The 24,836-nt window shown below is 41.4% G+C and overlaps 1 protein-coding gene across 1 annotated transcript in view; it reads right to left on the bottom strand.

Annotated features, from left to right (window-relative positions):
* The window catches only part of LOC139538905 (potassium/sodium hyperpolarization-activated cyclic nucleotide-gated channel 1), a 145,760-nt gene that overhangs the window by 54,605 nt on the left and 66,319 nt on the right, over positions 1-24,836 (bottom strand). Inside the window, exon 3 of the mRNA XM_071341472.1 lies at positions 12,729-12,890. Coding sequence (XP_071197573.1) covers positions 12,729-12,890 — 162 coding nt within the window. The remainder of the gene's footprint in view (positions 1-12,728; positions 12,891-24,836) is intronic.

The raw sequence follows: 24,836 nt of genomic DNA, 5'->3' as shown, positions 1-24,836 counted from the left end.
TCTAAAAAGGCTAAACTGATCCTAGATCAGCACTACATACAGATTCTGGTCTGGTCTTGTGTCTGGTCTTGCTCTGTGGGATCTCTGGACAACCATGTTTGTATGTCAGAACGTTACCCCATCTGCTCTAGCCGCCAGTCGGGTGACGACTCCGTTATCTTGTCCACTGATTTGGGATATGCAGCTTCGCAAGAAGCTACTCTAAAGCCCATTAGTCATGAAGATAATCAGCCTATACTCTGTACGCTACCACTCAGCAGTATCTACAACACACCGCATCATCCACCAAGCTGCATACCGCACCTCAGACCTGGGTTCAAATACTATTTGAAATAATCATAGATACTTTATTTGGGCTTGCCTGGCTTAATGGACCAATAAAACACTCCAGGCAGGCTAGAGCAAACGCTCAAAGAATTTGAAAGATTTCAATAGTATTTGAACCCAGGTCTGACACACCGTTCGCCCAGCAGGATCTACAACACAGAGCACCATTCACCCAGCAGTATCTACAACACAGTGCACCATTCACCCAGCAGTATCTACAACACAGAGCACCATTCACCCAGCAGTATCTACAACACAGTGCACCATTCGCCCAGCAGTATCTACAACACAGTGCACCATTCACCCAGCAGTATCTACAACACAGAGCACCATTCACCCAGCAGTATCTACAACACAGTGCACCATTCACCCAGCAGTATCTACAACACAGAGCACCATTAACCCAGCAGTATCTACAACACAGAGCACCATTCGCCCAGCAGGATCTACAACACAGAGTACCATTCACCCAGCAGTATCTACAACACAGTGCACCATCCACCCAGCAGTATCTACAACACAGAGCACCATTCACCCAGCAGTATCTACAACACAGTGCACCATTCACCCAGCAGGATCTACAACAGAAAGAAAGAAAAGTATCGACGTCCAATCCATATCTGGCGAGATTAAAATATTCCTTCTACAGGAGAGCTGAAACGGGAGCTGGGAGGCTTGATGATGGTGTGATCACACTTCACTGGCTGTCACTGTGACAGGGCCGGCATGGAATGAAGTATTTATACACTAGACTATTCTAGAAGTCCTCTGTCAGACTTGTGAGAAGAAGAGGAAGTTTGAGTCGGACTGCCGGAGTAAGCAACCACATCTATACCTATATTTATACCTGGCTGTTCTTGGTTGTCAGAACTCCTGAAAAGGAGGAAGTTGTCAGATTACTGGAGTAAGCAGTAAGCACAAAAGTACAAGCAAGCGCAAAGAATTGTCCTCATACAGGGCACCATTTTGTAAGGCTGCCAAAAATGTGCTTCCAGAATTGCGTTGTGAGGCAGAACGCAGTCAGAGCAGGGCCAGCCAGGCATCGACAATAAAGACGATAAAATGTGAACCATTATTATTCAAATCTTTGGTTAAAACACTAATGTGTCCTGAACAGACTGGGAACAGGAAAGTCAGACCTAGTCTGAGGTTTTCAATGTGGATCTGTCTGTACCTCCGTTAGCAGTAGTCATATAATAACTAGCCTAGGCAGGACCAACCCTAGCGTTTTGGGGGCCCTAAGTGAGATTTTGTTAATTGCTAATCTATTTCTGTTTTATTTTTTTAAGGCCGCTTACGTGGCTTAGTGGCTAAGGCCGGCCCTGAGTGTAGAGTCTACAGGAGAGGAGATGCTCTGGTCTAGCAACAACAAGCACTATTCTCCTCACCGATGAAGAGAATGAATAAACCAAAAATACGCTATAGTCTGACAGGGCATAATGCGGTGTACAGTTGAAGTCGGAAGTTTACATACACCTTTACCAAATACCTTTAAACTCAGTTTTTCACAATTTCTGACATTTAATCCTAGTAAAAATTCCCTGTCTTAGGTCAGTTAGGATCACCACTTTACTTTAAGAATGTGAAATGTCAGAATAATAGTAGAGAGAATGATTTATTTCAGCTTTTATTTCTTTCATCACATTCCCAGGTTTGTAGGCCTCCTTGCTCACACACACTTTTTCATCTCCAATCCAACATCAAATCTAGAATCGGCTTTCTATTTCGCAACAAAGCCTCCTTCACTCACGTCGCCAAACTTACCCTAGTAAAACTGATTATCCTACCGATCCTCGACTTCGGCGATGTCATCTACAAAATAGCCTCCAATACTCTACTCAGCAAACTGGATGCAGTCTATCACAGTGCCATCCGTTTTGTTACCAAATCACCTTATACCACCCACCACTGCGACCTGTATGCTCTAGTCGGCTGGCCCTCGCTACATATTCGTCGCCAGACCCACTGGCTCCAGGTCATCTATAAGTCTATGCTAGGTAAAGCTCCGCCTTATCTCAGATCACTGGTCACGATAACAACACCCACCCGTAGCACACGTTCCAGCAGGTATATTTCACTGATCATCCCCAAAGCCAACACCTCATTTGGCCGCCTTTCCTTCCAGTTCTCTGCTGCCAGTGACTGGAACGAATTGCAAAAATCGCTGAAGTTGGAGACTTTTATTTCCCTCATCAACTTTAAACATCAGCTATCTGAGCAGCTAACCCATCGCTGCGGCTGTACATAGTCCATCTGTAAATAGTCCATCTGTAAATAGCCCACTCAATCTACCTACCTCATCCCCATATTGTTTTTATTCACTTTTCTGCTCTTTTGCACACCAGTATCTCTACTTGCACATCATCATCTGCTCATTTATCACTCCAGTGTTAATCTGCTAAATTGTAATTATTCGCTCCTATGGCCTATTTATTGCCTTCCTCCTCATGCCTTTTGCACACACTGTATATAGACTTTATTTTTTTTCTACTGTGTCATTGACTTGTTTATTGTGCTATTGGCTTGTTTATTGTTTATTCCATGTAACTCTGTGTTGTTGTCTGTGTCACACTGCTTGCTTTATCTTGGCCAGGTCGCAGTTGTAAATGAGAACTTGTTCTCAACTAGCCTAGCTGGTTAAATAAAGGTGAAATAAAATAAATTCTAAAATAAAATAGTTTGTTAACAAGAAATGTGTGAAGTGGTTGAAAAACTAGTTTTAATGAATCAAACCTAAGTGTATGTAAACTTCCGACTTCAACTGTAACATATAATAACATACAGGTAGATAATAATGTATAATAGCATACAGGTAGATAATAATATATAATAACATACAGGTAGATAATAACATATAATAACATACAGGTAGATAATAATGTATAATAGCATACAGGTAGATAATAATGTATAATAACATACAGGTAGATAATAATGTATAATAGCATACAGGTAGATAATAATGTATAATAATATACAGGTAGATAATAATAAATAAATGTACAGTAAATGATAGATTGAGGTGCAGTCCTGAAGAAAAGGGGGAACAGTTTGGGTCTTGGACTTAGTTCCCTTGATCTTTGAGGTAAATAGATTTTGTGTCAGCCAAGATTCGGAGATGAAGCTGAAATCCATTTAAAGTGTTGTAATGTTTGCTCAGGAGAAAGTCTCCAGAACCCATTTTGTTGGGTCGGGCTAGGCGGGCTAAAGATCTTTCTTAATTTAGCTGCTGAAATGGCACCCCCCTAAAGAGCTACTACTTCAATACGGCTGAGCAGTGAGCATCCCAAATGACACCCTATCCCTTATAGAGTGCACAACTTTTTTTTTAAGTAGTGCACTATATAGGGAATAGGGTGCAATATGGGAAGCAACGTAGTGCTTCAATACCGTTGAGCAGAGACCCTATGGGCCACAGGATCTAAACTGTTTATGTGCAACTTGATGTAGAGGGTTTCAGTTCCCAAACGTGATTAAAAATCCATCAATAACAATCTCGCCCTGTAGCTCCCATCATGCTTAATGTAATTGTTATGAAAAGTTTAAAGATGAGCTGTAGAGCTAATGTGCTTTTGGGTGAGGTGAACTTTTCTTGGTTTGTTGCCAGACAGGTGATTGGTTGCAAACAACAACAAAAAACACATTTAAATTAAACAACAATGCCGGAGTGTTCTAACATAGTCTCTCTCTCTCTCTCTCTCTCTCTCTCTCTCTCTCTCTCTCTCTCTCTCTCTCTCTCTCTCTCTCTCTCTCTCTCTCTCTCTCTCTCTCTCTCTCTCTCTCTCTCTCTCTCTCTCTCTCTCTCTCTCTCTCTCTCTCTCTCTCTCTCTCTCTCTCTCCACGCTATAACGAAGGTCAAAAGCCTCTGGTTGCCCATTTCAAATGGATGAGATGGAGTTGGAAATTGCCCCCTTGGGGTCTTGATTGTTAATGCCCTGGGTTCTTGCCCTTCTCTTTTTTCAACCGGACAGAAATATCTGTGTTATGGCGTACACACAGACCGTTCCTAGTCAGTGCACTGGAGGTGCATAGTGTCAACCCTTTTCAGCATCACAACTGCCAACGCCTCACTCTACTGTACTGTCAGGCATCAGGGAAACTTACCTAAACCCAGTCTAATAAATATGGCATGTCTTTTTTTAGTCTGTAAAGATTTATCAAAATGATCTCATCCTCCCTCCTACAGTAGGTGTTTGTTGTAATGGGGTTTCATACGTAATCAGACAAATAACCTCTTCTCCTATGGAACATAAAAGAAGGGGTTATTTATCTAACATCATTTGTTTAATTCTGTATACCAAATTTAAAACCAAATGTTCCTTTTAATACAGTAGCAGCCAGAGCTGCATCCACATGTCTTTTAATACAGTAGAAGCCCGAGCTGCATCCACATGTCTTTTAATACAGTAGAAGCCCGAGCTGCATCCACATGTCTTTTAATACAGTAGAAGCCAGAGCTGCATCCACATGTCTTTTAATACAGTAGAGGCCCGAGCTGCATCCACATGTCTTTTAATACAGTAGAAGCCCGAGCTGCATCCACATGTCTTTTAATACAGTAGAAGCCAGAGCTGCATCCACATGTCTTTTAATACAGTAGAAGCCTGAGCTGCATCCACATGTCTTTTAATACAGTAGAAGCCCGAGCTGCATCCACATGTCTTTTAATACAGTAGAAGCCCGAGCTGCATCCACATGTCTTTTAATACAGTAGAAGCCAGAGCTGCATCAACATGTCTTTTAATACAGTAGAAGCCTGAGCTGCATCCACATGTCTTTTAATACAGTAGAAGCCTGAGCTGCATCCACATGTCTTTTAATACAGTAGAAGCCTGAGCTGCATCCACATGTCTTTTAATACAGTAGAAGCCTGAGCTGCATCCACATGTCTTTTAATACAGTAGAAGCCCGAGCTGCATCCACATGTCTTTTAATACAGTAGAGGCCCGAGCTGCATCCACATGTCTTTTAATACAGTAGAAGCCCGAGCTGCATCCACATGTCTTTTAATACAGTAGAAGCCCGAGCTGCATCCACATGTCTTTTAATACAGTAGAGGCCCGAGCTGCATCCACATGTCTTTTAATACAGTAGAGGCCCGAGCTGCATCCACATGTCTTTTAATACAGTAGAGGCCTGAGCTGTATCCACATGTCTTTTAATACAGTAGAAGCCAGAGCTGCATCCACATGTCTTTTAATACAGTAGAGGCCCGAGCTGCATCCACATGTTCCTTTTAATACAGTAGAGGCCCGAGCTGCATCCACATGTCTTTTAATACAGTAGAAGCCCGAGCTGCATCCACATGTCTTTTAATACAGTAGAAGCCCGAGCTGCATCCACATGTCTTTTAATACAGTAGAATCCCGAGCTGCATCCACATGTCTTTTAATACAGTAGAAGCCAGAGCTGCATCCACATGTCTTTTAATACAGTAGAATCCCGAGTTGCATCCACATGTCTTTTAATACAGTAGAATCCCGAGTTGCATCCACATGTTCCTTTTAATCATGATCCTTAAAGGAAAACTCAAAAACAACATTTGTCATCATATGTGACCGAGAGACACTTTGCTTCTTGAAAGTCCAATATCTTGAAAACTTCACTGCTGACGTGCAAAACATTTTGTATCAGTAGATTAATGACAAAAATACCAAAATATAGTTTTTGAGTGGATGTTTCCTTTAATGATGAATCACTCTTTGGTGACAGGATTCAATCTCATCCACTCGCGTGTATTGAATCAATCTCCTCCTGTAACGGCAGCCTTCCTCCTCTTCATCTGAAGAGGAGGTGTAGCAGGGATCGGACCAAGACGCAGCGTAGCTCGTGTTCAACATGTTTAATTAAACGAAACTGTGAACACTTACACAATACAAAATAACAAATGTAGCAAACCGATACAGCCCTATCTGGTGCAGAGAAAACACAAAGACAGGAAACAACCACCCACAAATCCCCAACACAAAACAAGCCATCTATATATGATTCCCAATCAGAGACAACACAAAACATCTGCCTCTGATTGAGAACCATATTAGGCCAAACATAGAAACAGACAAACTAGACACACAACATAGAATGCCCACCCAGCTCACGTCCTGACCAACACTAAAACAAGCACAACACACATGAACTATGGTCAGAACGTGACACATCCACTCGTGTGTATTGAATCAATCTCATCCACTCGTGTGTATTGTCTTAACCTTCTTTTGTAGTCTGCTGTTGAATAATCTACAATCGATAACACTCTGCTCTGGGAATGCATTATAATCTCTCCTTCACAGAGATCAATGCTGATGAAAAACGAACTTGTTTGCAGCACTTGTTTTCCCTTTAGGGCAGTTAGTCTCCAGGGGGTTGGCTTAGTTACCGAGCTGTTTTTTTTTTTTGTAAGGTACAGTGTGACGGCCTCAGAGAGAACCAATAGGGAGGTAGATGATATGTGGCTGTAGATGTGAGTCACTTTGAACCAGCCACGGTCTAGTATTACTCACTCTTATTACTCTGTATCTCTGCACAGCCACTGATAGGGATGTAGGCAGTGCTTGACTTGGGCAGAGGTTCACCGGAACTGAGTACCGGTACCTCAAATGTTCTACTGCTTGAGTTCCTGCACCTCAATATAAACAGTACAGGCACTCAAAATTAGTGCCTGGCGCCTGTTTTCAGTCCAAGTCAAGTAATGGATGTTGGGAGATGAAGGTGTGAGACTGAAGGCCTGCCCCATTTGAACTGGCAGGTGGCATAGAAGCATCCCTCTTCTCTCTTATCATTCTATTATTCAGGTGAACAATACAGCTGTGTCACTGCAGAGGCACAGACATACATACACGGACCCTTAGTCAGTATAAAAACGGCATTTAAATTCTGCGAAATCTAGGCCATGTGTTTGTGTAGATATCGCTCCACGGTGACAAAAACAATGCCCGTGCTTCTATACCTGCATTGCTTGCTGTTTGGGGTTTTAGGCTGGGTTTCTGTACAGCACTTTGTGACATCGGCTGATGTAAAAAGGGCTTTATCAATACATTTGATTGATTGAAATTTGTTTGATACATCAACTTATTATTAGGGTCTACAGTTGAAGTCATTAAAACTCCTTTTTCAACCACTCCACAAATTTCTTGTTAGCAAACTATAGTTTTGGCAAGTCGGTTAGGATATCTACTTTGTGCATGACACAAGTAATTTTTCCAACAATTGTTTACAGACAGATTATTTCATTTATAATTCACTGTATCACAATTCCAGTGGGTCAGAAGTTTACATACACTAAGTTGACTGTGTCTTTAAACAGCTTGGAAAATTCCAGAAAATGATGTCCTGGCTTTAGGCTAATTGACATCATTTGAGTTAATTGGAGGTGTACCTCTGGATGTATTTCAAGGCCTACTTTCAAACTCAGTTCCTCTTTGCTTGACATCATGGGAAAATCAAAAGAAATCAGCCAAGACCTCAGAAAAACAATTGTAGACCTCCACATACTGTATCTGGTTCATCCTTGGGAGCAATTTCCAAAAGCTTGAAGGTACCACGTTCATCTGTACAAGCAATAGTACGCAAGTATAAACACCATGGGACCACGCAGCTGTCATACTGCTCAGGAAGGAGATGCGTTCTGTCTCCTAGAGATGAACGTACTTTGGTGCGAAAAGTGCAAATCAATCCCAGCAACAGCAAAGGACCTTGTGAAGATGCTGGAGGAAACAGGTACAAAAGCATCTATATCCACAGTAAACATGAGTTCTATATCGACATCACCTGAAAGGCCGCTCAGCAAGGAAGAATCCACTGCTCCAAAACCGCCATAAAAAAAGCCAGATTGTAGTTTGTAACTGCACATGGGGACAAAGATCATACTTTTTGGAGAAATGTCCTCTGGTCTGATGAAACAAAATAGAACTGTTTGGCCATAATGACCACCGTCATGGTCTGGGGCGGTGTGTCACAGCATCATCGGATTGAGCTTGTTGCAGGCAATCTCAACGCTGTGCGTTACAGGGAAGACATCCTCCTCCCTCATGTGGTACCCTTTCTGCAGGCTCATCCTGACATGACCCTCCAGCATGACAATGCCACCAGCCATAATGCTCGTTCTGTGGATGATCTGTGCATGATTTCCTGCAAGACAGGAATGTCAGTGTTCTGCCATGGCCAGTGAAGAGCCCGGATCTCCATCCCATTGAGCAAGTCTGGGACCTGTTGGATCGGAGGGTGAGGGCTAGGGCCATTCCCCCCAGAAATGTCCAGAAACTTGCAGGTACCTTGGTGGAAGAGTGGGGTAACATCTCACAGCAAGAACTGGCAAATCTGGTGCAGTCCACGAGGAGGAGATGCACTGCAGTACTTAATGCAGCTGGTGGCAACACCAGATGCTGACTGTTACTTTTGATTTTGACCCCCCCCCCCCTTCGTTCAGGGACACATTATTCAATTTCTGTTCGTCACACAATATAGCCAATTTCGACTTTGCAGCTGGCCCATGTAAGGGGAAATTGCTCAGTTCTTCCTGTTATAACACCTTTTAGTTTTTCTCATGAAATGCTTTTAATATTTGTAAATTAATTTCTACAATTTATAGTTGGTTTGAGGTTTTCGAGTCATTGAAATGAGGAGCTTTTGGAAATGGTACATATTGTCCCATGTACATTGTGTAATTTACTGATGGTCCCTAACTAGCCCCATGGGGCTGCACTCCTAATTGATGATTGATGTGGGCATGTGGGCAGGTTTGAAACAAACCCAACCTTCATTTACAATGTGATGAAGTCACGACCACAAGTCTCACAAAACCCAGTTATCCTATTTACACTTGGTAGTACATTTTGCTAGTAGAATAAATGTTTCTAACTCATCGATGCCACGTAGGCTGTTTTCTAATTGAGAAGTTATTATTTGTGGTATTTACTCTTCAATAACTTCTACCACTTCCAGTAAAGAGTCTCTGAGAGCTCAGTACATTTCAGCCCATAATAATAGTGCTGTATGTCAAAGATCCTGATTTATCTGGGCATTTTAATCTATAGATACTTTCTTTTAAAGGAATAAAAATGGCTTCCACTGATAGAGCAGCATTTACTGTAAATAGTCTCTGGGATCTCTGTATGTTTAAACCCATAATAACAGTTACATATAGAGTCGCTCATGTACAGAGAATGTATGTAAATCACACGTGATTAAGTCCACTAGTGCTGCTTAAAAAAAAAGAAAACATTGCGTAAATCTGTGCAGTCATCTCTCTTCCCCTGTTACGTAATGCATTGCTAAGCTACAGAACACAAGACAAATATCTAATAAAGTACAGATTTGCCCCTGTCCATTAAAGAGTGTCCTTTAATCTTTGCCTCATGGTTTAAAAATCTAATCTCTGGGAGAATGGCCACTATAAAATGTCCCCCTGCACTAGTGATAGGGATTACTACTGTCCCAAGATTATTGGTGTAACAACCAACCATCAGAATGTGACTCGTTTCAGGGAGCACGGCATATGTCGTACATCACTACTTCACAGGAGAGGCATTTGAAAGTATTTATTTGTATTTTTATCATAATGCGTTTTTTGGCAGAAATGCCTTCTGGAACATGTGAACTTTCATGTGCCTTAAATAACAAATTTGTGTGCCATCTTTAAATCCGAATAAAATTGTAAAATTACGAGCCTAGTTGGTTTAGCCACGGAAAAAGTCAGGAACCTTCCCGCTAGCCATGATTGGCTGAGATATGAGTTTGGATTGGTCTGCCATGTGACACGCTTTTGTCTGAAAAATGAGCTGCTCGGTATGTGTAGATAATCCTCGCTACCGCTGCTTTTTTGAAAGATACAACGTTAGCAATGGAGAACTGCAAAAGTGTTGATACTGCTCTCAACAACATTGCTGCCCTGAATTTAGCAGGTGCTATTGACAAAAGATAAGTGGGGAAAAGTTATGATGGACAACTTTCTGCACGCGGTCAGTGTGAACCGGAGTCGACGTGACACAACGGGCCAAACAAACGGTAGCTACAAACAAAACGGAACCAACACAGGACGTCTTACTTAGTTAAAGGGGTTCCACTCTGCCGTGAAATGTTCAATCATGTATACGGGTAAGAGTCTAGCTACATTTTCAGATATTATATGTTTCTAATTTTGTCAGAAAGTCATTTTCATTACAAGTTTATGCATACCGTTAGCTAGCTAGTGAACGTTAGCTTGCTGGCTCGCTAGCTAACGATAAGTGTGTGATCTGTGTAGTAATATTATTTGTATCTCAGAAATCACAAAACATGGTACAAACATTATTGGGCACAGACAACAGCACAAAGGCCAAGAAGGTAGAGACAACAATACATCACACAAAGCAGCCACAACTGTCAGTAAGAGTGTCCATGATTGAGTCTTTGAATGAAGATATTGAGATAAAACTGTCCAGTTTGAGTGTTTGTTGCAGCTCGTTCCAGTCACTAGCTGCAGCGAACTGATAAGACGAGCGACCCAGGGATGTGTGTGCTTTGGGGACCTTTAACAGAATGTGACTGGCAGAACGGGTGTTGTGTGTGAAGGATGAGGGCTGCAGTAGATATCTCAGATAAGGGGGAGTGAGGCCTAAGAGTGCAGTACTATGCAAATGTGCAAGTGACCATTTCACTGTACCGTTTACAACTTCTGTATCCTGTGCATGTGACAAATACACTTTGATTTTATTTGACATAGTGTATGTTTACCAGAGACAGTAAAGTAAAAAACAACACAACCTGCACCAAAGTCAGATTTTGATAGATAGAGTTGACTAGATAAAGTGGACTAGATAAAGTGGACTAGATAAAGTGAACTAGATGAAGTGGACTAGATAAAGTGGACTAGATAAAGTGGACTAGATAAAGTGGACTAGATGAAGTGAACTAGATGAAGTGAACTAGATGAAGTGGACTAGATAAAGTGGACTAGATAAAGTGGACTAGATAAAGTGAACTAGATGAAGTGAACTAGATGAAGTGGACTAGATAAAGTGAACTAGATGAAGTGGACTAGATGAAGTGGACTAGATAAAGTGGACTAGATAAAGTGGACTAGATAAAGTGAACTAGATGAAGTGGACTAGATGAAGTGGACTAGATAAAGTGGACTAGATAAAGTGGACTAGATAAAGTGGACTAGATAAAGTGGACTAGATAAAGTGAACTAGATGAAGTGGACTAGATGAAGTGGACTAGATTAAGTGTATTTTTACCTGGAGTTTTTCCTTATTGTAGTCTATTACTTTCACTACTTTAAGTCTTGAAATCTTTGGTTGTTTATTACACTACCTTCCTCAGTCTGTTTAGCACATGGTCTCACGTGAATCCTTAAAGAGATGGGTGGGGCTGAGGCTTAAGAGGGTGTGAACGATGCTGAATAGGTGTAGACAAAGAAGAGCTCTCCAGTTCCAAAACATTCAAGTACCATTTTCTCAAAAGCGGGGTTACAAGTTTATCAAATTTCAAAGCAGAAGTACTTTCCCATTGTTCCTCAACTGCAGTGTATGATAAATCATTTATGTAGCTCCGGAGCCATTTTACTGAGGAGTGGCTTCCGTCTGGCCACTCTACCATAAAGGCCTGATTGGTGGAGTGCTGCAGAGATGGTTGTCCTTCTTGAAGATTCTCCCATCTCTACAGAGGAACTCTGTCAGAGTGACCATCGAGTTCTTGTTCATCCTCCCCTGACCAAGGCCCTTCTCCCCCAATTGCTCAGTTGGCCAGTTGGCCAGCTCTAGGAAGAGTCTTAGTGGTTCCAAACTTCTTACATTTAAGAATGATGGAGGCCACTGTGTTCTTGGGGACCTTTAATGCTGCAGACATGTTTTGGTACCCTTCCACAGATCTGTGCCACGACACAATCCTGTCTCGGAGCTCTACGAACAATTCCTTCGACCTCATGGCTTGGTTTTTCTCTGACATGCATTGTAAACTGTAAGACCTTATATAGACAGGTGTGTGTCTTTCCAAATCATGTCCAATCAATTGAATTTACTACAGGTTGACTCCAATCAAGTTGTACAAACATCTCAAGGATGATCAATGGAAACAGGTTGCACCTGAGCGCACAAGCTCAATTTCAAATCTCATCGCAAAGGGTCTAAATACATTTGATTTATTTTATCCATTTTAGAATAAGACTGTAACGTAACAAAATGTGGAAAAGGGGATGGGGTCTGAATACTTTCCGAATGCACTGTATATGGTTTTACAATAGGAACAATATGTCATAATCGTTTCAGAATGATGGTTGGCCTTCTATGCTCCCTTGTAGTACAACACAGTCCACCTCAACATGGGTTAAAAGCAAGGATGTCCTGTTTCAGTCCATTTAATACCTTTAATATTTCCAAATGTTGAAACAAACAAACAAGATGTAAAAAGGGTATAATACTTACAACCATACCGTTTAGCGACACCCAACAATCTTGAGGGAAATCTTGTAGGAGTGGGACCAGGAACTGCAGACAACCGTCCCAGTGGCACAGCAGTAGCATCATCCCTATCAGATTAAATATTCTTACCACAGCACTGGCCAGGTCATAGGTCATATGGAAGATCTGGGGAGAGAGAGAGAGAGAACAGAGGAAAAACAAATTAGGTTGATCTGAATTCCCCAAAATTAATTTCCGGAATGCTACAACTATGGACAATCTGGGAAACAGATTGAGAAAGAACAGAGAATCCCAATATCAATAGTGGTCTGACGAAGATCTGATGAACACGTCGTCATCATTACTCATTATTGAAAGGAATTAAGTTGCCGTCCTGAACCTCAGTATCCTACAACTGAGCAACCTTGGTTTTATAGTGCTGCCAACACGCAACAACTATCCAAACATGTGTATTTTGAAGAGCAGTAGTAGAGAGGAGAGCTGCAGACATTATAACCACCAGACTTTTAATCAATTCACAGATTTTTGTGTATTTATCGTTTTACATAGACATAGTCCAAAACCAAACTGAACACAGTAAAAGGGCAAGAAAACAAGGTTGATTCTGTACCTATAGGGTGTACTGTAAGTACAGAGGAGGACATAGCCAAGCCAATGCACTAGCCACAATAATAACATTCAATGCTTGTAATGATCAAACAGGAGTGTATTTGAAGTTAACAGAGTGAGTCCACAATGTTTATCACTCCCACTGTTAACACTAGCAGTTTAACATGTCTACTGTTAACACTAGCAGTTTAACATTTCTACTGTTAACACTAGCAGTTTAACACTAACTGTGGAGGGTTAACTGTGGAGGGTTAACTGTGGAGGGTTAACTGTGGAGAGTTAACCGTGGAGAGTTAACTGTGGAGGGTTAACTGTAGAGGGTTAACTGTGGAGGGTTAACTGTGGAGGGTTAACCGTGGCGAGTTAACCGTGGAGAGTTAACCGTGGAGAGTTAACTGTGGAGGGTTAACTGTGGAGGGTTAACTGTAGAGGGTTAACTGTGGAGAGTTAACCGTGGAGAGTTAACCATGGAGAGTTAAAGGGATACTTTGGTATTTTGGCAATGAGGCCATTTATCTACTTCCCCAGAGTCAGATGAACTCGTGGATACAAACATATTGGAATAAAGTAGGCTAATGCAATTGAAGGCACCAAATTGTTGCTTTCTGAAACTCCCAAAGTCATCCGATTGTTATAATATATTTGGGTAGCTTAAATGTAGCCTAAGTGTGTCTTGTCTGTTTAATGAATGAAATAACTATTGATTCCATGTGCATGGCACAGCCATGTAGCATATAGGCTGCACATACCAGTAACATCATTAAACTCAAAGCATGCCATTATAATATTTAGAAAATACATCTGTCTTCTAGTGGATTTCTTTGCGATGGATTTATTAAAATAGACGTCCCTCCACATCGTCCCACGTCTGCTTCCACTCTGAATGTGGCGAAAATGAGACTTCATGAATTGGGCTCTAAAAAACATTGGCATATTTTTTTCTACAGGCAACATACCGTAAAGTCTGTCTGTAATAGGTAAGAGAGAGACTGAGATGAAGAGAAACAGAAAGAGAGAGAGAGAGAGATCTAGCGAGAAAGATCTAGACAAATCCAGGGACAGACACTGATCCAGAGAGATAAACAGAGAAAGAAATATTGAGAGAAAAAAGATAGTGACACGATACTAATTATGTTGCATACACTCTTTTCCTGCAGTCAAATGACCAACATCGCCCTTTAGTGGCCTCATGGCTGGAATATTTTTCATAATTTCATAACGAATAAACATTCGAAACATTCGAAACAAGCCGAAAAGTGGTCAAAGCGGTTTTGTTATATTTAAATCTTCTGTGATATTTATAAAGTGTAATATTGGGATGCAAAGTCAAAATGTAATACATTTCAACTCTATATCTGACATGGTACAGGGGTCTTCTTCTTTTTAAGCCCATAACCATGTGTGTGAGGTGTTAGAGCTGTCCCCGACTAAAAACAATCTTGGTCGACCGAGAGTCGTCTGTTCTTTCGACCAATCAATTGCTAAAGAGGGAGCCAGAGATCAATATAGTCTAACCAGAAGCAGAAACTCTGTTCCTGTCCTGACCCTCCTCCTCCTGCTCGCAGCTGCCTTCACAGATTTTGCTGTTACGCCTGATTTTGCTGTTTTGCTGTTACGCCTGAAGTTGCCAGTAATAGGCTACACCAGCGATCGGCAACATTTTTCCATGTGGAGTGCCAAGTTATCGTACCATTTCTACTGATGTGCGTGCCAGTTCTGATGTGCGTGTCATTTTCATATACACATTTCTGTGGAACAGTTTCCTTTAATTTATAATAAAGTCTTCATATCTCATCATCAATGTCAAAATCAATTCTATCTAAATGAAAATTATACGAATCTAAAAGTAACTTCTATTGCCATTGCCAATATGTAAAAATAGCCTACATAAAGCCAACAAATAAAAACATTGCAACCTGCAGGTAGAAAATATCCAAAGCAAAATAAATATCCTATAAATCCCATTGGCTACACATGGCCTGGTCAGTAACAACGCTCCTGCTAGCAAACTTGCAAACCTTTAAAATATTCTGGGCCCTCAGAGTTTCCCGCGCCAGTGAGCTCAGGACAGACATACACATTAGCAGTAGGGATAAGAAGTAATCAGGTTGGACTAATTGATGATGTTTCCACTGGATCAGAGCATGATATTTTTTCCCCCTTCATGCCAAGTGGTTATCGAAAGGGAGAGGGCTGGAAATATTTTTCAAATAGACTACGTTGAGGAACTATTGTCATTCTAAATGGATTTAAAAACAGACTTTCTTTACTTGCTGTTGGAGGCTCTCTGCAGGAAATGTATCCACTCCTACAATGACAACGATATGACTGTAATAACAACACACTGAATGCATTAACAGGAATGACAGTAACAAACATTGTAATTAGAAATTATGGTAATTGACAGTAAATGTACTACTGTTGATACTGGTGTGTCATCCCTGCGGCCTCCACAATGGATTAGTCCACCCAGACAGGCCTCCGCAATGGATTAGTCCACTCAGACAGGCCTCCACAATGGATTAGTCCACTCAGACAGGCCTCCGCAATGGATTAGTCCACTCAGACAGGGCTCCACAATGGATTAGTCCACTCAGACAGGCCTCTACAATGGATTAGTCCACGCAGACAGGCCTCCACAATGGATTAGTCCACTCAGACAGGCCTCCGCAATGGATTAGTCCACTCAGACAGGCCTCCGCAATGGATTAGTCCACTCAGACAGGCCTCCGCAATGGATTAGTCCACTCAGACAGGCCTCCGCAATGGATTAGTCCACTCAGACAGGCCTCCCCAATGGATTAGTCCACTCAGACAGGCCTCCGCAATGAATTAGTCCACTCAGACAGGTGTCTCAGACAGGCGTGAATCAGACAGGCGTGAATCAGACAGGCGTGAATCAGACAGGTGTGAATCAGACCTGCGTGAATCAGACAGGTGTGAAGCAGACAGGCGTTTCAGACAGGCGTGAATCAGACAGGTGTGAATCAGACAGGCGTTTCAGACAGGCGTGAATCAGACAGGTGTGAATCAGACAGGCGTGAATCAGACAGGTGTGAAGCAGACAGGCGTGAATCAGACAGGCGTGAATCAGACAGGCGTGAATCAGACAGGCGTGAATCAGACAGGCGTGAATCAGACATACGTGAATCAGACAGGCGTGAATCAGACAGGCGTGAATCAGACAGGTGTGAATCAGACAGGTGTCTCGTGTGCCATACATTTTTTAAATATATTTGCCACTGCTCAACAAAAAAAAATCTTGGTCGACCAACAGCCCATCGACCAAACAATCGACCAGTCGACTAAATGGAGTCAGCCCTAGTGAGGTGTATACTTTTATTTAAAAATAGATTTGTTTATTAAGACTCCAAAGAAACACTGTGTGACCCTGATTTTAGCCCACTGCTGTAAAGGGTTAAGCAGAGACGAAGCAGTGTTTTAGCTGATAGAATAGTAAGCTTATCTACAGAGTGACTGAACAGAACAGCTCTTGAGAGAAGGTTTGGCTGACATTGGATCTGAACAAAAGAGAATTTGCTCACGCTTCCATGAATTCCACTCCAATTTCGCTCTTTCTCCACAGAGAGTCATTTGCATAGGAAAGCCATTATTTTTTTCCCTGGCTGGTTATTCCATTACTCATTTTTTGCCAAAGCTCCAATTCTTTCTGCAAAAAAATCTGGAAACGTTTCCGAGTGACAATTCGACAAAGTGCCAGGTTCGCATGATAAACCAGCAATCACCTTTGTAATAAAACATTTAAAAAGTAACATATTGTTGAACCTGTCGACTGCGTTCTATCTCCTTCTCCACCAAATTAAGGCCCCAATCCGAGGTTTGATGAAGTAATTGTTATCTATTTTTAAGGTGATATAATTGCTCCTGTCTATTAAATGTGTCTTTAAAAGTCACTAACGCATGACTTTAATAACGTTTTAATGGGATCTTATGGCATGGTTTCAGCACAAGGAAATTACAGATTAAAAAAGTTAATTTTTATGCTTAACAAAATTCACATATATTTGAGAAATGGTGACATTTTGTTTCTGGGCAGTTTTTCTAAATTGTTCCCCAGGGGTGATAATTAGCTACTTGGAATGACTTGTTGAACACTGTAAATTCAAGGTCGGGAAAAAGGCTAACTGTAATAGATATTCAAGCAACAACAAGGATGTGTTTTTGCACATGCAGAACACAAGTCAAGGTATCTGACATGTTATAACATGACAGTCTTATTGTTAATTCCATTGTTATAATTGTTGAATAACTACTGAACAGGGAAGGACAAACATTGACGCGGCCAGAGATATGTTTATATGATGAACCCGTCTCTTCTCTGTTAACCCTTATAAAGACCATCTGCATGTCTTCCAAATGGTACCCTATTCCATATGCTTCATTGTGCACTACGTTGGACCAGTGCCCATAGAGCTTTGGTCAAAAGTAGTGCACTACACAGGGAATAGGGTGCCATTTGGAACTCCACCCTCTGTGTCACTTTGTGTCTCCTATAAAAAGAGTTGTACCACGTAACGAGTGCTACTGATCATTCGTGATCAGGATAATAAGATAGGTTTAATAAAGCCCGAAGGGAACACTGATTCTTCGGTGTCTAAATATAAGCTTGGTCAGCAGAAAGACAGTCTGGAGTAAACAGATGGGCCAGGGTGTGTGTGTGTGTGTGTGTGTATGTGTGTGTGTGTGTGTGTGTGTGTGTGTGTGTGTGTGTGTGTGTGTGTGTGTGTGTGTGTGTGTGTGTGTGTGTGTGTGTGTGTGTGTGTGTGTGTGTGTGTGTGTGTGTGTGTGTGTGTGTGTGTGAAATAGGGAGGAGGGAAAGAAAGTGAAAGGGAGTGACAGAGAGAGCGAGAGAGAGATATTGAGAGGGAGGGAGAGAGAGATATTGAGAGAGAGGGAGAGAGAGATATTGAGAGAGAGGGAGAGCGAGGGGGAGAGGGAGAGCGAGGGGGAGAGAATGCAGAAAGAGCAGAGAAGCATAGCATAATACGTTCTATATGGATAATGAGTCAGACTAACAGAGAACTAAGATAGGGCCTTCAAAGTTTCATTATCTGCTACAATTTCTCTGATTTGGTGGAGCCACTCAAAGTTCTGTCCTCCTCTTCACTTCCTACTGGTTTCATGATGACTACATGGTGATTGTATGATGACAGCATGATTACAACATGATGATTACATGATGACTACATGGTGAATGCATAATGACTACATGATGAATACATGATGACAACATGATGACTACATGATGATTACATGATGACTACATGATGACTGTTTGATGACTACATGATGAATACATGAAGACAACACGATGACTACATGATGACTACATGGTGATTACATGATGACTACATGATGATTAAATGATGACAACATGATTACAACATGATGATTACATGATGACTACATGGTGAATGCATAATGACTACATGATGAATACATGATGACAACATGATGACTACATGATGATTACATGATGACTACATGATGACTGTTTGATGACTACATGATGAATACATGAAGACAACACGATGACTACATGATGACTACATGGTGATTACATGATGACTACATGATGATTAAATGATGAAAACATGATGACAACACGATGACTACATGATGACTGTTTGATGACTACATGAATACATTATTATTACATGATGACTACACAATGACTACATGATGACTACATGATGAATGCATGATGACTACATGATGACTACATGGTGGGTGCATGATGACGACACGATGATTACATGATGACTGTTTGATGACTACATGAATACATGATGACTACATGGTGGGTGCATGATGACTACATGGTGGCTACACCATGACTACATGAATACATGATGACTACATGGTGGCTACATGGTGACTACATGAATACATGATGACTACATGATGAATATGTAATGACTACATGATGACTACATTAATACATTATGACTACACCATGACTACACCATGACTACATGATGAATGCATGATGACTACATGAATACACGATGACTACATGGTGGGAGCATGATGACTACATGATGATTACATGATGACTCTTTGATGACTACATTAATTCATGATGACTACATGATGACTACATGATGACTACATGATGATTACATGATGACTGTTTGATGACTACATTAATGCATGATCAATATGTGATGACTACATGATGACTACATGATGATTACATGATGACTGTTTGATGACTACATTAATGCATGATGACTAGATGATGAATACATGATGAATACATGAATACACGATGACTACATGATGACTACATGATGACTACATGATGAATGCATGATGACTACATGAATACACGATGACTACATGGTGGGTGCATGATGACTACATGATGATTACATGATGATTACATTATGAATGCATGATGACTATGTAACCAATGTGAAATGGCTAGCTAGTTAGCGGTGGTGCGCGCTAGCAGCCTTTCAGTCGGTTACGTCACTTGCTCTGAAACCTAGAAGTAGTGGTTCCCCTTGCTCTGCAAGGGCCGCGGCTTTTGTGGAGCGATGGATAACGATGCTTCGTGGGTGACTGTTGTTGATGTGTACAGAGGGACCTTTGTTCGCGCCCGGGTCGGGGCGAGGTGACGGTCTATAGTTATACTGTTACAACTACATGCATACATGATGGCTACATGGTGGGTGCATGATGACTACATGGTGACTACATGATGAATGCATGATGGCTACATGAATGCATGGTGACTACATGAATGCATGGTGACTACATGAATACATGATGACGACAAGGTGACTACATGATGACTACATGGATGCATGGTGACTACATGAATACATGATGACTACATGGTGACTACATGATGACTACATGAATGCATGGTGACTACATGGTGGGCGCATTATGACTACATGATGACTACATGATGAATGCATGATGAATACATGAATACATGATGACTACATGATGAATATGTAATGACTACACGATGACTACATTAATACATTATGACTACACCATGACTACACGATGACTACATGAATACATGATGACTACATGATGAATGCATGATGACTACATGAATACACGGTGACTACATGGTGGGTGCATGATGACTATATGATGACTACATGATGACTGTTTGATGACTACATGAACACATTATTATTACATGATGACTACACAATGACTACACAATGACTACACAATGACTACACAATGACTACATGATGGGTGCATGATGACTATATGATGACTACATGATGAATACATGAATACCTTATGACTACATGGTGGGTGCATGATGACTACATGATGACTACATAATGAATACATGATGACCACATGGTGACTACATGATGACTACATGATGACTACATGATGAATATGTGATGACTACATGATGACTACATTGTGGCTACATGGTGACTACATGATGACTACATGGTGGGTGCATGATGACTACATGATGACTACATGATGACTACATGATGACTACATGATGACTACATGATGACTACATGATGACCACATGGTGACTACATGATGACCACATGATGACTACATGATGACTACATGATGACTACATGATGACTACATGATGACCACATGGTGACTACATTATGACTACATGATGAATATGTGATGACTACATGATGACTACATTGTGGCTACATGGTGACTACATTATGCCTACATGGTGACTACATGGCGACTACATTATGACTACATGGATACATGATGATTACATGGTGGGTGCATGATGACTACATGATGACTACATGATGAATATGTGATGACTACATTATGACTACATGGTGGCTACATGGTGACCACATGATGACTACATGGTGACTACATGATGACTACATGGTGACTACATGATGAATATGTGATGACTACATTATGTCTACATGGTGGCTACATGGTGACCACATGATGACTACATGGTGACTACATGATGGCTACATGGTGACTATATGGCGACTACATGGCGACTACATGATGACTACTTGATGACTACATGGTGACTACATGATGGCTACATGGCGACTACATGGCGACTACATGATGACTACTTGATGACTACATGGTGACTACATGATGGCTATATGGCGGCTACATGGCGACTACATGATGAATATGTGATGGCTACATGGTGACTATATGGCGACTACATGGCGACTACATGATGACTACTTGATGACTACATGGTGACTACATGATGACTACTTGATGACTACATGGTGACTACATGATGACCTCAAGATATTTGCTATTTTATTAGGATCCCCATTAGCTGTTGGTAAAACAGCAGCTACTCTTCCTGTGGTCCACACAAAACATGAAACATGACATAATACAGGACATTAATAGACAAGAACATCTCAAGGACAGGACATCAATTAAAAAATATATAAATACATACACACAAACTATTTAGGTCAGCGTTGTGTCGTGAGGTGTTGAAACCAGGTTTGAGAGAGGTGAAAACCTAGTCAGTTGTACAACTGAATGCCTTCAACTGAAATGTGTCTTCCGCATTTAACCCAACCCCTCTGAATCAGAGAGGTGCTGGGAGGCTGCCTTAATCGACATCCATGTCTTCGGCGCCCGGGGAACAGTGGGTTAACTGCCTTAATCAGGAGCAGCACGACAGATTTTGACCTTGTCAGCTCGGGGATTCGATCCAGCAACCTTTCGGGTTAGTGGCCCAACGCTCTAACCACTAGGTTTGCTGTTTATTTGAGCAATATGAGACGGAAGGGAGTTCCATGCAATAAGGGCTCTATATAATACTGTACTCTTTCTTGAATTTGTTCTGGATTTGGGGACTGTGAAAAGACCCCTGGTGGCATCTGGTGGGGTAAGTGTGTGTGTCAGAGCTGTGTGTAAGTGACTTCATGATGACTACATAATGTAATGAACAGCCGGTGGATGCATTTTAATGCAATAGAGAAGCCAAGACTTACTGGTGATCTACTGCCAATAGCCCTTCCATTGACTTTACACACACACACACACACACACACACACACACACACACACACACACACACACACACACACACACACACACACACACACACACACACACACACACACACACACACACACACACACACACACACACACACACACACACACACACACACACACACACACACACACAGAAGGCCAGACGTACCCTTCTGCCAATAACCCTCTCATTAACCTTCCAAGAAGCTGTCACAAACATTTCCTCATCACGCCCGTTTCTGTGGTGTGATTGGACATCCACTCGGGACATGTGCCAATCAGACGGTGTGGTGAGCCCTGTACCAATCAGACACCTGATCACAGTAAAATGTTCCAAACGTGGCAGATAGAAATGTGATGAATAGAGCTGACATGATTCCCTATTCTACATGACAGACAACCATACACTATATACAAAAGTATGTGGACACCCCTATAATAAGTGGATTCGGATATTTCACACCCGTTCCTGACAGGTATATCAAATTAAAAACAGAGCCATGCAATCTCCATAGTAGAATGGCCTTACTGAAGAGCCCAGTGACTTTCAATATGGCATCGTCATAGGATGCCGCCTTTCCAACAAGTCATTTCGTCAAATTTCTTCCCTGCTAAAGCTGCCCCGGTCAACTGTAAGTGCTGTTAATGTGAAATGGAAACATCTAGGAGCAACAACGGCTCAGCCGCGATGTGGTAGGCCAAACAAGCTCACAGAACAGGACCGCCGAGTGCTTAAGCGCGTAGCGCGTAAAAATCGTCTGTCCTCGGTTGCAACACTCACTACCGAGTTTCAAACTGCCTCTGGAAGCAACAAGAACTGTTCGTCGGGAGCTCCGTGAAAAAGCCTAAGATCACCATGCACATTGCCAAAAGTCAGCTGGAGTGGTGTAAAGCTCGCCGTCATTGGACGCAAGTCCCTGTAGCAATGTTCCAACATCTAGTAGAAAGCTTTCCCAGAAGAGTGGAGGGTGTTATAGCAGCAAAGGGGAGACCAACTCCATATTAATGTCCGTGATTATGGAATGACATGTTCGACGAGCAAGTGTCTAATGCAAAGGTCATGTAGTGTATAATACCCCTGTAATCAGACATGTACAGGCTTTGCTGGACACCCTTATGATAATGTGTTTCAAACCCTTTTAATAGTCACAGGCTTTACGGTTATGTTACATTTGCAAAATAATATATATACACCCTCACATCCATTTATCCTAAATGTCTCTCTGTGTGTGGACACGTGCAGACACGTGCAGACATTTGCTGGACACTATTCTGAAAATGTGTCCAGACCCTTTCACGTGGTCTGCGGTTGTGAGGCTGGTTGGACGTGCTGCATAAATTCTCTAAAACAACGTTGGAGGTGGCTTATGGTAGAGAAATTAACATAAAATTCTCTAGAAATAGCTCTGGTGGGCATTCCTGCAGGCAGCATGCCAATTGCACTCTCCCTCAAAACTTGAGACATCGTTGGCATTGTGTTGTGTGACAAAACTGCACATTTTAGAGTGGCCTTCTATTCTCCCCAGCACAAGGTGCACCTGTGTAAAGAGCATGCTGTTTAATCATCTTATTGATATGCCATACCTGTCCGGTGGATGGATTATCTTGGGAAAGGAGAAATACTCACTAACAGTGATGTAAACAAATTTGTGCACAAAATATGAGGGAAAAAAAAGTTTTTTTGTGTGTATGGAAAATTTCTGGAATCTTTTATTTTATTTTATTATTTTTTCCCATGAAACATGGGACCAACACTTTACATGTTGTGTTTATATTTTTGTTCAGTGTACATACAGTACCAGTCAAAAGGGGTTTTCTTAATTTTTTACTATTTTCTGCATTGTAGAATAATAGTGAAGACATCAAAACTATGAAATAACACACATGGAATCGTGTAGTAATCAAAAAGTGTTAAACAAATCAAAATATTTTTCATATTTTAGATTCTTCAAAGTAGCCACCATTTGCATTGATGACAGCTTTTCACACTCTTGGCATTCTCTCAACCAGCTTCAAGAGGTAGTCACTTGGAATGCATTTCAATTAACAGATGTGCCTTGTTAAAAGTTAATTTGAGGAATTTCTTTCCTTCTTAATGCGTTTGAGCCAATCAGTTGTGTTGTGACAAGGTGACAAGGTATACAGAAGATAGCCCTATTTGGTAAAATACTAAGTCCATATTATTGCAAGAACAGCTCAAATAAGCAAAGAGAAACAACAGTCCATCATTACTTTCAGACATGAAGGTCAGTCAGTCAGCTCTGTCAGGAGGAATGGGCCAAAATTCAGACTTCTTATTGTGGGAAGCTTGTGGAAGGCTATCCAAAACGTTTGACCCAAGTTAAACAATTTAAAGGCAATGCTACCAAATTCTGATTGAGTGTATGTAAACTTCTGACCCACTGGGAATGTGATGAAAGAAATAAAAGCTGAAATCAATCATTCTCTCTACTATTGTTTTGACATTTCA

This window comes from Salvelinus alpinus, chromosome 1 (genome assembly GCF_045679555.1).
Source record: "Salvelinus alpinus chromosome 1, SLU_Salpinus.1, whole genome shotgun sequence".
NCBI lineage: Eukaryota > Metazoa > Chordata > Actinopteri > Salmoniformes > Salmonidae > Salvelinus > Salvelinus alpinus.
Note: the sequence above shows the minus strand (reverse complement) of the source record. Positions and strands in the feature narration are given on the sequence as shown.